Here is a 15,110-nt window from a genome sequence, read left to right as displayed (position 1 = left end):
CAAGGGGTTCAGTAGTTGTGGCACACGGGCTTAGTTGCTCCGCAGCACGTGGGATCCTCCCGGACCAGGGCTCGAACCTGTGTCCCCTGCATTGGCAGGCGGATTCTTAACCACTGTGCCACCAGGGAAGTGCCAACAATGTGTGGTATTTTTAAAGACAAAGTTTTGGTAATTTGTTACAGCAGCATTAGGAAACTAATATACATGGCAAATTGTTGTTCATTTCTATCACTACCATTAAGCTGTCTGTGATAGTTGATTTATACTTTTCTCTTCTATTAGTCTATGAACTCCTCAAGGTTAAGTTATAAATTTTTCTTATTTACCATTGGTTGGGAGGCGCTAAGAAGGCTGGCATACAGTAGGCACTCAATAAATGCTATGAATATTATAATTCATATGAGTTTAGTTAAGATGAAATGTAAGATGTCCATTTCCTTCACGGTGTCCCCAGTGCCTAACACAGAGCCTGGCACACAGCAGGAGCTCATTAAAAGCCCTTATTGAACCTTACTGAACCTGTAGGTGGATGAAATACCCCTCCCCGCCAACCCCTCCCCCGTGACCCAGGCGGCCGTCCCTGCCCATTCTGTCCAGGTTCCTACCTCTGCACGTCCCCTCACTCTGGGACCGGGTGACCCTCTCCTTGCGGGTCTCCCGCTTAGCTTCCTTTAGCGGAGGCTGTGAGCACAGAGCGCGGGGTCCCGGGACGCCTTGCAGTTCGTGGGACGCAGTGCCCGCTTTGAGCGGCAGGGGGCGAGCGTGGCCCGGGAACTCCCGCCAGAGGGTTGGGACGGGGCGGGGCTTCAGGGGCGGGTCGGCTCAATGCGCAGGCGCGGGGCCAGACGCCTCGCGCGGCCACGGGCAGGCGAGCGCAGAGCAGCCCCGGCTGTGGCTTCGGAAGCAGCGAGTTCGAGCCCCGCTCCCGCTCCCGCTCCCGCTCCCGCTCCCCTTCGGTTTTTCGCTTCCCCGGCCCTTGGGCCTCCCTACGCCCGTCCCCGGCAGCTCGCTGTGCATATTGCTCTCTCCGCCGCCAGTATGCCGGTGACCGAGAAGGACCTGGCGGAGGACGCGCCGTGGAAGAAGATCCAGCAGAACACGTTCACGCGTTGGTGCAACGAGCACCTCAAGTGCGTGAACAAACGCATAGGGAACCTGCAGACCGACCTGAGCGACGGGCTGCGGCTCATCGCGCTGCTGGAGGTGCTCAGCCAAAAGCACATGTACCGCAAGTACCACCAGCGGCCCACCTTCCGCCAGATGCAGCTCGAGAACGTGTCCGTGGCGCTCGAGTTCCTGGACCGTGAGAACATCAAGCTCGTGTCCATCGGTGAGTGCCCTGGCCGGGCCAGGCGTCAGCGGTGTACACCTCGCGCCCCCGCGCGTGCGCCCCCGCGGGGGCTGAAGCTCCCTGTCGCGCGACCCCACGGCGCCCAGCAGCCGCGGGCTGAGTGTGGGCTCCGAGGCCGGGGGACGTCGTCCCCGAGGGATGAGGACAAAGGGAGCCTAGGCCCCTCCTGGGAGCCATCCCCTGGGGTGCTGCTGTCGTGTGAGAGTTCCGCGCCGTGCGCCCCGGCAGTGCGTCTCTGGGGGGCGGTGGGTTGAAGGTTCGGGGTGGGGCCGCACGGGGAGAGGTGGGGCTGTGGCGTTTCTCTGCACCTGGGGTGCCCCTGCGGGAGCTGGGGAACTGGAGACCTCTGGTCCGCCGTCCCTGGGGCTGGGGCCCTAGTCAGACGCTCCCCGGAGTGCTCGCCCAGCTGCGCCCAGGCCGCTGCGCTCGGCGGCCGCGGAATGGGCGTTGGCTCGGAGGCCAGGTAGGGAGGCCTGGGGAGGGACTGTTCTCTGAACCTGGGGCCCTCCCGCCAGGTGGAGATGGGAACCTCGCCGTCGCCGAAAGGGGTGGGGGCCCCGAGGTGGGAAGGGGAGCCTCGGGGGGGTGTGTCTTCCTCGCTCTCTTTGCTCCCAGCTCAGCTCTGGCTCCGCGCAGCGGCTGAGCCCGCTGTCCCCGCTGAAGGTGTAATTTAGAGATGGTGGTGGTCACAGTAACTGCCGCCTTGTAGGGAGTCCCAGCTAGTGCGCGCAGTGTGCCAACAGCCTTCTAACAGGCTTCCAACAGCCTTACCTCGGTCCTTACACATGCTGCGAGCTGGGGCGTCATTAGACCCATTTTACAGACAAGGAGGTCCAGAGGGTTAATGGGCTTGCCCAAGCTAGCAAGGGTCTAGCTGAGAATTGAAGGAAGTGTGTGACAATTAAAGGAGACTTTGCCTTCCTCTCCCCGCCCTCCCCACACCAGGATCTTCCTGAGAGGAGGGAGGGAGTTGGTGTCGGGTTCCTCTCCCCCTGGAACTGGGGAGGAAGAATGAGGGTGAGGTCCCACTATGACCTGGGCTGGTTGAGGACTTCGGGAAGGGTCACAAGGTTGCTGAGGGTGGAGGCTGTGACGGGAGGGGCAGGGGGTGTGTAGTGTGCGAGTGTGCAGAGCGTGTAAGTGCAGAGAATGTGTGTGCACCTACATTGTGTGTGTGTGTTCTGCTAGGTGAGCCTCTTGCCAGGGAGGAGTTGGCCCAGGCCTGGGTCTCAGGTCTGTTCCTGAGGAAACCAGGCCTTAGAGTGACCCCCTGACAGGAAGAAAGGGCCATGGGTGTGGCTGCTGGGACTTTCTCCTGCCTAAAACGGGTTCCCTCTAGGCTGAGCCTCCTCCGTCCTCTCCCCCGCCCTTCCCCACACCTGTCCTGGCAGGTGGGGCTGCTTCCTGGGTCCAGGCAGCTGCCACCGCCCAGTCAGCCTCCCCGTCGAGGGCAGCTTCTCTGCAGAGGGAAGCCGTGCGGCACGCTGTCTTCTTTTGTGGGCCCATCTCGTGTAACGAGGGAAGGAGAACCTCAGATTTCTGTTGGAATTCTTTCCCTTGCAGAAAGCAGCTTTCCCTCGGAGGAATCTCAAGGGCTGACTGGGCTCAACTCGGATCTCTTCTTTGCTTTAAAACTGTGTATTTATTTAATTAACTGAACAAAGAAACTTAAAGTAAACCAGGAGTATCCAAACATGACATGAAATCTCTTTAAAACACAAAACAAAACAGACAAAACCCAAACCATAGCACCAGAAAACCCTGGACTGCCTAATTTGGCAACTGTTTACAGAGGCTGCAGCTGCCTCCAGCATGGCTTCCCATCAGTGCCCCGAAATTGGGGGTCTCATTCTAGACTTTTTCTGGTCCCTTACATTTTCCTCCTTGATCCTCATGATCTTCATTCCTGAACCCACCCAGGCCCTAGTGTCTTCCATCGTCCTGACATGCCAGGGTTAGCCTCCCCTTCCCTGGTTGTGGCCTGTGGACTTTTGGCAGCTTCTTGCTGTGGATCTCTTCCCACGATAATTTACATCGTTTTATTTTATTTTTTCCTTTTAAATAATTTCTTGGATCATATTCTCCAGGGTGACATTCATGGGTCAAAGGTTGTGGCCACATTTATGACTCCCGTCATTGGCTTGCCTAATTGTTCTCCAGAAAGACCTTACAACAAACAGGTTTTCCAGCCTCTGGAGGCTGGAGGGAAACTTGCCAAGTGCCAGGACTCCTGAGCAGGTAATGCCTGAGGCCTCTTCCCTCTGCTCCTGAGGCTATGCTGGGTAAAGGCCCTTCAGAAAAAATTCACATCCAGCGTGGACTTCAGTTCAAGCTTTCACTGCCTATGCTGTGTTACATTGTGCTGACTGTGACATGCGCTCCAATTTGGGGGCACCCACTCGGTGTTAAGCGTGTTCTGTTGCTCACCCACCCCACTGATCACCACCCTGAATCCTCGAGTTCTGATTTCCTTGTCTATATGATGATCTGCTTTTAGCAAGTCCCTGGGAGGGTTAAGGGCTTGCCCCAGTCCTGGCCAAGTGCTTAGAAAATGTTTGTTGTTATTACTGTGGTGGTTGTTAGTATTATTACGTCCATTTAAAGTTGGGGAAACAGGAGTGAAGTCCCTCGTGGAGGTCACCCAGCTGGTAAACCAGGTCTGCGGAGTTGTTGAAATTGAGCCTGAGCTGACCTACCTTTCAGTGTCGGAAATGAGTAAAATACAACCAGTTTCCCCCCTCAGAAAGCTCATGTTAACACCAAGTTTTGCAAGTCTGGGGTGTTGGGGTTGTGGCTGGACATCCACACGTTGAGCGTCTGGCCTTGAACAAAGCAAGGCCTTAGGTGAGTGATGAGGTTAGTCCTCTGAACTGTGATGAGGGTCCGTGAGATGAGTGTCGTGTCGGGAGGTGCGCAGACTCAGTTTGCATCTTGCATCTTGCATCTTGTGTTGAGGTAAATTTGCTGGGGGAATGGCCACCTTGTCTTCACTGTTTTTTTTGGTCTGTTTTTTTTGAGATTTCCTGCTACTCACAGGATAGCATTTCACTTCCATAATCTGGGAAGGTATCTTTGAACTAATACAGGGTTTTGTATACTTTGGATAACTCCCAACAGTATTTCATTGTGGGAATCATTAGAGTTGGGTATAGGCGCCAGCTGTGTGACATGAGGTGGTCAAACGTCGCCAGAGCGCCGTGGCTTTTCTGCCTAGAACTCCCTGAAAGACAGCCCTGGCTGTTCACGTTTGTGACTCCTTGTAAGGTGGGCCCATCCTAGGCTCCATCCCAAAGTTAAAGTTCTTTCTTATATCCTGGGCAGTTCATAGTGAGGCCTCAGCATATTTTAATTCTAGTTGTCTGCCAGGAGCTGGCAGGTTTATTTATTTGTTTTTCCAAAAGCCTTTCTGCAGCACAGCCAACTTGGAGAAGAAGGGGTCTCCCAGCCCAAGAATGACAATCAAGGCAGGCTAGAAGTTTGGGTGGTGTGTTTTGGCTTGATCCTTTACGAAAAGGAATTCTTTCCTTTTTAAAGGATGTGGTCCGACCCTGATGTTTGCTTAAGGTACCTGTGCCAGGCCAGCACCGCAGAACGGGCGGGGTGCATGTTCCCAAGACCTCGGGTCACTGGGTGGAGTTTCCAGGGTGGTGGGTCACCCAACCACTCACCCTGTTTTCCTTCCTTTTGTCCCACCCCGACGAAAATAATGCACAAATAATCCTAAATTTCTGCTCTCTCCTGTAACTACTTAGCAAATGCCACTGTGTCTTTCAGGCAATGTAGTTCATATCCAGAGAATGCTTAAAAAGTAGCAAAGTAGCATGCTTTGTCAGAATTAACAAGTTCTGGGCCATTTGCAACAGAGTAACACAGTGGTGTGAGCTAGTTAAGAGCTATGATTCTTGGTTCAAATGCTACATGCCGCTAAGTAGCTATTAAGAAATTTCTGTGCACTGGTTTCCTTATCACTTAAATGGGGATAATAACTACCTCCTTAAAAGGTTGTTATAAAAACTAAACAAGTTAATATTTTTTAAAGTGCTCCGAACAGTTCGTGGCACATAGTTGGTGCCGTGTGTTTGTTAAATAAATAAGGTGCTGTCCAGTAATAGTCTCAAAAGTCACGCTGGAGGGTTTGCACGCTGAAAGGACATTTAAAATCGGCACCACACTGGGGAGACCAGCTTGGTTGGCTAATGTTGATTCCTGTCGCTGTAATAGGGTTATGGACTGCCCAGAGGCTGTCCCCTCTTTGGAAGGGGGTGACCCCTGGTTATGTTGTGGCTGCCACCGGGGCCCATTCACGCCAGCTTTGTTTCTGAGAGGTGGACGGGAGCTCGGAGTGGCTGGTCATTCCAGCCTCCTACCCGTTCAGGAATCTCTGGGCCAAATCATTTCCAGATGGCAGTTGGGCCTCTGCAGGCTCCTCCAGCACCGGTGGGGCCAGCATGCCAGTCAGCAGCTGCCTTCATTCTTGGAGAGTCTGTACTCAAGGAGAGCTTTGATTTGGAGCCAAATTATGTCTCCTGGGCACTCCCCCTTCACCCTCCACCCGGGGAGGAGGGTCCTCGTTCTGTGCTGTGAGGCCGTGTCATGGGTTAGTTAAGGATGGCTGCCTTGCTCCTTGGGCAGCGGATGCTCAGGTTCGGAACCTTTGGGCCCTGCTTGTAGTGGCTGCGTGGCCAGGGTACCTCGTCATCCTGCTTTCTCTATAAGCAGCCTTCGGGTCAGCACATACCCGAAGCTAGTATAGGCTGAAGCTAGAGTGCCAGGATTCTAATCCCCACTCTGCCCCCTAACAGCTGTGCAACTCTGGTCCACTGCATTAATCTTTCTGCCCCTCAGTTTCCCCATCTGTAAAATGGAGGAGAATAATAGTTCCTATCTTAGCGTTGCTGAGAGCATTATATTTGATTTGGTTAAGTTATAGCATAATGCGGCATTGTCATTATTAGTATAATGGACTCTGTCTTCCGTCTATCCTCTGGCCAGTCCTGCCACTGTCGTATGGTGTGTTAGCTATTCCCTTCCCCCAGCTTGGAACCTCTAATGAAGGTGCCCCCCAAGATTCTTTTTTTCTTCCTTTTCTCATTCAACAAGACTATGAAAGATAAACTCTGAGCCAGGCTCAGTGCTAGGGCCACAGGAATAATGCGAGTCATGTCCCCGGTTGCCTTACACACTGCTTAACACAGAGGAGAGACAAGTCACCAGGGAATGTCCTTCTCAAACTTTCAGGCACACGTGAATCATCTGGGAACTTTAAAATGTTGGTCTGTTAAAAATGTCGGTCTGATTCACTAGATTAGGGGTGAAGCCTGGATTCTGCTCTTCCAGGGAGCTCTTAGTTGCTGTTTGTGGACCACCCTGTGAGTAGCAAGGATTGAGATGACAAGCCCTCTGGGGAGGAAGAGCACCTTCCCTCAGGCTGAACTGGGCTGTCTGGAGGGCTTCCTGGAGGAAGGGGCTGTTAAGCTGAGACCTAAAGCTTGACTAGAATAAGGCAGGTGAGCAGACAATTAGGCGAGCACAGGAGTAGAAGAGTGTGTCAGGTGGAGGTTGGAGGAGTGGTGGAGAGGTAGGCAGGGGCTGACTCACAAAGGGCCTTCTGAGGCTGGAGGCTGCCAATCAAGCATCTTCCTTGAGGGGGCTTGGGGTAAGGTAGGTGAACCCAGCTGAAATGGATCATCTAATCTGGGGATCTCTCCACTGTTGCTCAAGTCATTCCTGTCAGAAAAAAAATTGAGCCCTGTCCTCATATATGTACGTTTATAAGTTGTATACATATGCCACCTGTCAGTCTGTATATTAAATGTTACTGTAGTAGAGCTTAGTTTCTTTTTAGATAACAAGTCCAAACAGAAGTTTTTCCTGTGCTCTGCTGGATTATCTTGTGCACCCTTGGGGTACATATACCCTATTTGGAGGCCCCATGAGGACCTGCATGTCTACATTTTCTTTTTCTTTTTTTCCATATTGTTATTATTCTGCATTTAGGTTTCATCTTTAATTGTCCTCTGTTAAAGAGGTAGATCTAAAATTATAACCCGTTCCCCCAACAAGTTGAACCAAATGAATAAATCCAATGGAATGAGCCATTTCCATCTAAATGCGTGCTATTTCCTGCTCTTACAAAAGATTAAAATTGCCTTTCATGATATTCTATTAGAAGCCATTTTACATTACTGTTGTAAATCTAGTTCTTCATTAAACATGTTTGATAATCACCAAATTAACTCAGGTTATTGGATGGTAAACAGCAGTACTTTCTTCTTTTTGGGCTTGGAAAGTGGCCTGGAATTTATAAGGTGCCTAGCTACTTTTGCGTAAATTGAGTCCGTGTTCTAGGAAGAGAGTTTATTTTGCCAGTGTTGACTTCCTCCTTTCCCCCATCATCAAAACCTGGCACAGGTGGACAGCTTGGCAAGGAGGACACCTGTGCTTCTCTGCATATTCCTTGGCTATTCTTGGTACCAAGAATGCACACGATGATGCCATTTGTGTACCAAATGTCAGTGTGTGCACACGCATCCTCTAACATATTCAGTAGTATCTAGCGTTTCCCCATGCCTACTGTGTGCTAAGCATTGTCCTGAGTGCCATACCTTTATTACTTCTAATCCTTATTATGAACCCTGCAAAGTGAGTGGCTTTATATCTATTTCCATTTTATACGTGAGAAAACTGAGGCTCAAATATGCCTCACTTCACATGCCAGGCATGATGCTTGCCTGCATTAAACTGTACAGTGTTTTTTTAAATTTTTTTTTTTAATGTTAAAGTTGGGTTCCACACTTGTGAAGTAAAATAGATACATTGTAGTGAGAGATTTTCTACTGCTTTAGTCCTGTTCATTTTTATTTTGCTTGAAACTAATCATTTGAACTTGATTAATGTGAAATTGAAATTTCCTTCTACAAAACAAAACTTTTGGGGGCCGATTTGCTTCACTTTTTTCCGGTACCATAGAGCTTAAATGGGGGTCTTCTTTCCAGTTCTGGAGACAGCTCTCTTGTTCTTTCCCTGCCTTTGTTTGGTTTCCAGGGGCAGTGATTTCACTGCAGGTTTGGACAGCAGGGACCAGCTGAAGGTCTGCTTTGGGGAGCCAGGCAGGGCTTTCTCTGTGAGGCCTGGAAGCCAGAGGTGAGGAGGAGGTGCCTCCTGGCTGCAGTCCTGGGGGGTTTGCAGTGCCCACCACTTATGGGGGTGGATGCGTGGAGTTTGTTGAGGTCCGGCTCTGCTGGGAGATCCTTGGTGACAGTCGACATTGGCACAGCTATGCTCTGTCAGCAGTGACCTCACCCCACATTGTTTCCTTCTGCTACCTGTAAACATTAACCGGCAGGAGGGTGTGTTGGGTTGTGCTGGCTGCTGAGTAGAAGCTTTCTTTCCCGGCTGGCACTCGACCTTTATCAGTCTGGCAGCCCGGTTACAAATGGCTGCCCGCTTCCAATCCAAGCCAGTGGCTCCCACTCACGTTCAGGGAGACTTGTGGGCAGGCCCCTTGCTGTGCACCGCGGCACCGAGCTGTGTGCTCCAGGGCTGCACTTGTATCCCCAAGGGCTTCTCCTGCAGCGCAGCTCCTGAGAGAGCAAGCTGGTCTGGCCGGCCGTCTCGGAGCTCAGCCTCCCCAGAAATTGCAGGGCTGGCTTGTTGAAAGGTCTGGGCGTTAACACAACACTCCTGTTCTCCGTCTCTGAAGGCCCTTTATGCTGGCATGAATTCCTTTTCTCATGGAGATCTGAAAGCTCTTTTGACTAAATGGGTCACCTTTCTGGGTATTTTCATAAGGCTGGTCAGCTTTTGCCATGCCAGACAACTTTTCTGGAATTTCCGTTCAGATATAAAGGCAACCAAAGAGGTTGGATTATTTGGAACACTGTGGAATTTTGGCTTTCGAGCTACAGGGAAATGGGTGGGGATTGTGGCAGGGACTGTGTAAATTCGCTGCGTCCCATAAATTAAGATTTTCAGATTAGAAGAGGCAGGCAGCAGTCAGCTTTCCTCTGACAAACAGGAGTGGTGTCGCTTTCTGCCTCGTGCTGCTTGTGACCCAGGCAGCGGCACGCCTCCCACGTAGCCTGGGGGATGAAAAGGATTCTCAGTAGCTAGCATCAGATTCCTCCATCTCCCCTGCAACCCCCAAGAAAATAATCAAGTTCTTATCATGCTGGTACTGCACTGCTTGTGTGCACCTCCCTGAAGTGATTTATCAGATATTCCGGGGAAACAAGAATTATTTGGCATTCTACAGCCTGCTGGGAGCATGGCTCAGCCTGGTGCTTCTTGCTCAAGAACAAAGCTATTGTTCCCTTGGTGGGGTAAAGCAGGCCAGAGGTGGCGGACCAGGCCCTGCCGTCCTAGGGAACCTCAGGTGCTGAGGCCTTGGGGCTCAGACCCTACAAGGCCTTTGTGACTTGGCAGTTCTGTTAATTGAACAGAGTTCTGGGTTCTGTTTATAAGATTCCTTGTCAGAAGAGGCAGAGGCTGGAAGGCCGAGGGTATGCTGCCTGTGGGACCGGGGGCCCCTCAGTGCAGCTCCCAAGCCATCCGGGGGCAGAACCCAGAAAGTGTTCTGGGAGAAGGAGCCTTGGTGGATCCTGGCCTGCAAGCACCTGGGCAATGGCTTGTCACATTTCTCATCTCCACTAAAAGAGGCAAGCTGGCACCTGGGGAATGCCTCTCCTGCTGGGGAGTCCTTTACAGGAAATGATCTAGGTGTCACATTACGCTTCCTGTGGGGCACGCATCTCTTACCGTAATTGTCCCTTTTTCTTGGCACTTTTGTTTGACAGGCATGGGGAGTCACACCTGAGGTTGGAGGGCGTGAGACCCTCTCCTTGACACCCACAGCTCCCCGCTCCCCCAGTGCCATTCCATTTCATGGCTTACTAAGCTGTATTGATCTCCTGACTTGCCTGTGTTGTTCTCCCACTGGGTCACGACTGCTCCAAGGGCAGGCGCTGTATCTCTTGTTTACCTCTGGGGCTCTGAGCTTGGCTCTTAGTAGGAATATAATAAATAATTTATCAAATAAATAAACAGCCTCTAGCATAGATGGTTTGAAGAATAAGGCTGGTACTTTGACTTGTTTGCAATATATTTGCTTTCAAAAAATGCAAAATCATAGTCCTTTGCAGCTTATAAAGAAATGGGAATTATGTGAAGTGGACAAATGGGTCTGGGGTCCCAGTAGAACACCTCGTTTTTTGGGACAGTGATGCTGAATTTAAAGAACTCAGCACTTCATAGTCATTCTTGACTTAGAACATCTATGATTTACGTCAGCTGATAGAGAACAAGGCCTTTTCTGGGTTGACATGTGAGGCTCAGAAATATGAATATAAAAGGAAGCCACTGAGAGTCACTATGACCATAGTAATAGTTTTGTTAATAATAGTGAATATATATCAAGCACCTACAGTACCAGGCATTGGGATAAATGTTTCTCAGTAATAGCTAAATGAAACCTCATCGCAAGCCGGAGCGGTAGTTATTGTGGTAACCCCCATTATACAGACAAGGAAACTGAGGCACACCCAGATCAGCCAGTGAGTATGTGGCAGACTATGACTCAAACCCTCACCTGAGATTTCAGTCCCCAAAGGAAAGCCATCAGCTCAGCACGTCTTCGAAATTAGCTTCTAACAAGTTTTAAAATATTGAACAGTTGCATTTGTAGTTCTTTGTAAAAAAAAAAAAAAAAAAGAAAAAGAAAATTGCAAGAACATAGAGAAATATAAAGAAAAAACATCATTTGTGAAAAATCTTAACCAATCTTTTTCTGTTTTTAGGGAGTTTTGCTTTCAGCGGCCTTTTGGTCAGAATGGGGAAGAGGGAGATGCATTTTCTCAGGAAAAATAGAGGCTGTGGACTGGAAACGTTTTGTGAAATCATTTTGGTCATACGGATGGTTGTAATAAGATTCATCCTTGAGTTATTGCTGAGCTGTGGCCAGCATTAAAATTGGAGGTCTTGGTTGAGGCTCATCATGGTTTGCAAATCTCCCTTCCTCTAGAAATATGTTTTGGTCAACCACGGAGTGGGGGTGTGCCAGCCACTTCTGTCTCTTAAAAGCTTTTAGGACCAACTTTTATTGGGACTGCCAGAGTCTCTTAATAATAGTTATTATCTTTGGATACATTGTGACCTTGTCTCATGATTAGCCAAGCACAGAAAGTCTTTTACCTTTTAGTTGCTCAGCTCCATTAGCTGTTTAAATATGTCTCAAATATGTGCCATAACAATGCAGTTGGGCAACTTGGTTCACCCTTGTCTGCCTGGGAACTTTTAGATGTCTGAAAATTATCTGCAGCCCTGAGGTCTGCATTGGTTTTTTGGAGACATCACTTTTCTCAACAGCCCTCAGGACACCAGGCCCAGGGAATCATCCTGTCTTGGTCTCGTTTGAGGCAAAGGAGGTAGAATGTAAACCACTTTTAGTACAGATTGAGCCATTTCCTGAGGGTGCTTAAGAGTATGGGTCCATTAGACCCTGCTGCTGAATAACTGGGAGACTTGGGGCAAGATGCTTGACCTCTCTGAGGTTCTAAGCCCCAAGCTATATTAGTACCCCACTCTTGGTATTATTTATATATATATATTTTTTTTTTTGGCTGTGTTGGGTCTTCGTTTCTGTGCGAGGGCTTTCTCTAGTTGCGGCGAGCGGGGGCCACTCTTCATCGCGGTGCGCGGGCCTCTCACTGTCGCGGCCTCTCTTGTTGCGGAGCACAGGCTCCGTAGTTGTGGCTCACGGGCCCAGCCGCTCCGCGGCATGTGGGATCTTCCCAGACCAGGGCATGAACCCGTGTCCCCTGCATTGGCAGGCAGACTCTCAACCACTGCACCACGAGGGAGGCCCTCTTGGTATTATTGAAGATAAATGATACATTCCCTGTAAAGCATTTGATGCAGCCCTTGGCGGACAGTAAGGGCCCCATAAATGGTGGTCATTGCCTTCTTCCCTCCTCCCTCTCCTCCTAATTCCTGGGCCTCTGGTGGCCCCTTCTGACTGGAGGAAGACATGGCCTAATTGTTTTATAAGGGGTAGGTGGGTGGGAATACACTCAGAAATTGGTCAAAGATACCTCATACCTAATAGGCTGTTTTTAGACGAGGAAGTGGCCTCAGTTTTTGAGGGCAGGAGCCATGGGCCAGTGGCATTGCCTGGTCTTCCGGCCAAGCTTCCTTTAAGGATAGAAAACAGGTGCCAACTATTCTTGACATCTTCCCCCACTTTCCCTTTCTTCCTATTTGGCTAATGGAGCTTTTTTAGCTAGCTCATTTGCCCTCCTTTCTTTCTTTAATCCTTCCTTTTTGTCTCTTAGCATGTTGTTTGCTCCCGTTTTTTTCTCTCCTGGTGTTGCTCTCGTGGAAGTGGCTGTAACGCCGTCCGGGGTCCAGGTGATGTGCTTGCTCGTGGGTACTCTTGGCTCTGCCCCTTGAGAGCCGTCTGACCCCAGCTTCCTGTTCTGTCTCTAGGAGCCCGTCTTTCGTGTGCAAACAGTGATAAGAGAGTGCTCTGCTTTAGTGAGTTCTCCGGTATAAAGAGAATGTGCATCTCTAGCCCTTAGTCAATGACAGCTGCTGCTGTGGTGGTGTTAGCATTGCATTTTTACTGTGAAGCCCTACCCCCTCCCACTTACCCTTTTCAGGCCTTAGTGGAGGAGGATGAAGAGGGGGCAGCCATGCTGGAGGGGAGGCTGTGCTGACTGCCTTGGGCACTTTCAGCCTGAGACCAAGCAGGTTAACCCAGCTGCTCGTCCGCCCCCAGTACCACTCCTCCAGCCTCCTGCCCTGGCCCTGGGCACCGCCTTCTCTTTCTTCTAGTCCTGGCCCTTTGACATCTGGGATCATGGAGGGGCTGCCTGCACCACCTGCCAGGATTTGTGCTGCCCTGGGTGTGGTCTTAAACCTAGCACTGTCTAACCTCTTGTCATGGAGCTGGCGACAATAGTTTTACAGTAGTGCTTGGAAACTGTGCTGCTGGGGTCACACCAGCCTGTATCAAGGTTGCTGGGTTGGGATGAGGGAAGGTGGCTGGCAACAGCAGATTCTGTGGCTCCTGAGACCAGAGGATGTGGGAGGTTGCGGGGCGGGCATCATTCTCTGTTCTTGTCAGGGATACGCTGGTCTTTGCCCAGACAGGCTGAAGGGATCTGTGTCTTGTGTAACTGCGTGCTTCCCCCAGTTGCCCCTTGAGTACAAGCTGCCTGCTGTGTCGTTGGCTGGGCGATATTTCTAATACTGCGGCCTTTGAGGGGAGTGTCATTTTTAGGTCATCTTTCGTGGGGGCAGGGAGCACCCAGCACCTTCCCCAAAGGTAGAGTTTGCGGGAGTTTTACCTGAGTGAGTGACGAATGCAGATTTTCATGTTTTAATACTGGGAAGATATTAGTCAGCCTGGGTACTGTTTCCACGTGACAGAGCAAAAATTTAAACCATTACGCGATGGCTTTTGTTTCACCAGTTATTAAAATTGACCATCAAGCATTATCAATAAGATCAGCAAGTGTTAGTTAACCCGCTCTGCTTCTGGAGACCAGTTTCTGGTCTTGGAAACGGCCCAGAGCAAGTTGGATTTGGCAGGATTTCGGGTCCTAGGCAGATGGCGGGACCTAGACACTGGATCTTAGTCCCAGGCCTGCTTCTGTCATCACTGGGGCCTTGGAGAGGCCCTACCTCTCAGCGTGTTTCCCCATCTGTAAAATGGGAGATCTGTCCCATTTCAGTGTTCCCCCAAATTCAGTCATTTGTAGAGGAACCACCTTTATTATTTTTGCCATGTCCCGTATCTCTATTTCATTTTCACTCATCACCACCCCTGTCCCCAACCCTGCAGTTGACTCAGTTTTAAAACAAATGTATTTGAAAAGGAGACTTAGTGTCACTATCATAATGGAAAAGCAGTGTCACTAGGTAAATCGAAGGTAACCATAAATAAACCCAAAACAGTGTCATTAAATCCCAGCTGGTGATGTTGCCTGTTCTCAGTGCGAGGCCTACTCTTTCCGTTAAAAGGAAAATTAGCCAACGATGGAGAGGCGTTCAGAGTAACCTACCAGCACACTGAGCCGATGTCCTTGACATACTCTGAAGGGTTGAGAAAGAATTGGAAGGGGAATAAAGTTTTCTCTGTGATGCAAAGGCACTCTGACAGAGTGTAGCTCAGAGTAGTAAGGTATAGATGCTTTGTTCAACAAATAACTTTGTGGAGCCTTTACCGTGCACCAGGAGCTGTGCTGGAGGCTAGGAGCATAGAGGGGTTGGGACTTGGAAGAGTTGTTAAGAAAATGATTTTTTTATAATTTGAGTTTTTTGAATGAACAATAAACCTATTTCAGTCCAGAATGATTCTAGAGAAACTAAATATATTGAAATTGTATCATTGTTCTTATAGTATTAAGATAATGATCGATCTTAACCTTTTATGTAATGATAACCAATTTTACCTCCCTAAAGCCTGGTTTGAGTTAGAGCTCCCTTGGAGCCCATGTCAATTGTAAGTAGATAAGATAAAACAAAATGGCCTGTTATACTCTTTGCAAACCCCCCCCCCCCCCCCCCCGGCCATTGGCATGTCCTGTAGTTTCTGCAAAGCAAGATGGACACCAAGATTGGATCTCTGAATTACCTCAGGCTGGTCTCCAGGAGTGGATGGATTCTCTGAAGTAGTGGGGTATGAGACTGAGTCTGATTTTTCTGTCCATGTGCTAGCCGAGGACACCACCTGCCTCCCTTGGTTTTCTGGGAGGAGGGA

General features: G+C 49.9%; 1 protein-coding gene across 2 annotated transcripts in view; it reads left to right on the top strand.

Annotated features, from left to right (window-relative positions):
- Positions 1-848: 848 nt before the first annotated feature.
- Positions 849-15,110, top strand: part of FLNB (filamin B) — a 140,830-nt gene continuing 126,568 nt past the window's right edge. For both annotated transcript variants that reach the window (XM_068557553.1, XM_068557552.1), the window contains exon 1: positions 849-1,330. In XM_068557553.1, the coding sequence (XP_068413654.1) occupies positions 1,039-1,330 (292 nt within the window). In that variant the 5' untranslated portion in view covers positions 849-1,038. The remainder of the gene's footprint in view (positions 1,331-15,110) is intronic.

This window comes from Eschrichtius robustus, chromosome 12 (genome assembly GCF_028021215.1).
Source record: "Eschrichtius robustus isolate mEscRob2 chromosome 12, mEscRob2.pri, whole genome shotgun sequence".
Lineage (NCBI taxonomy): Eukaryota > Metazoa > Chordata > Mammalia > Artiodactyla > Eschrichtiidae > Eschrichtius > Eschrichtius robustus.
Note: the sequence above shows the minus strand (reverse complement) of the source record. Positions and strands in the feature narration are given on the sequence as shown.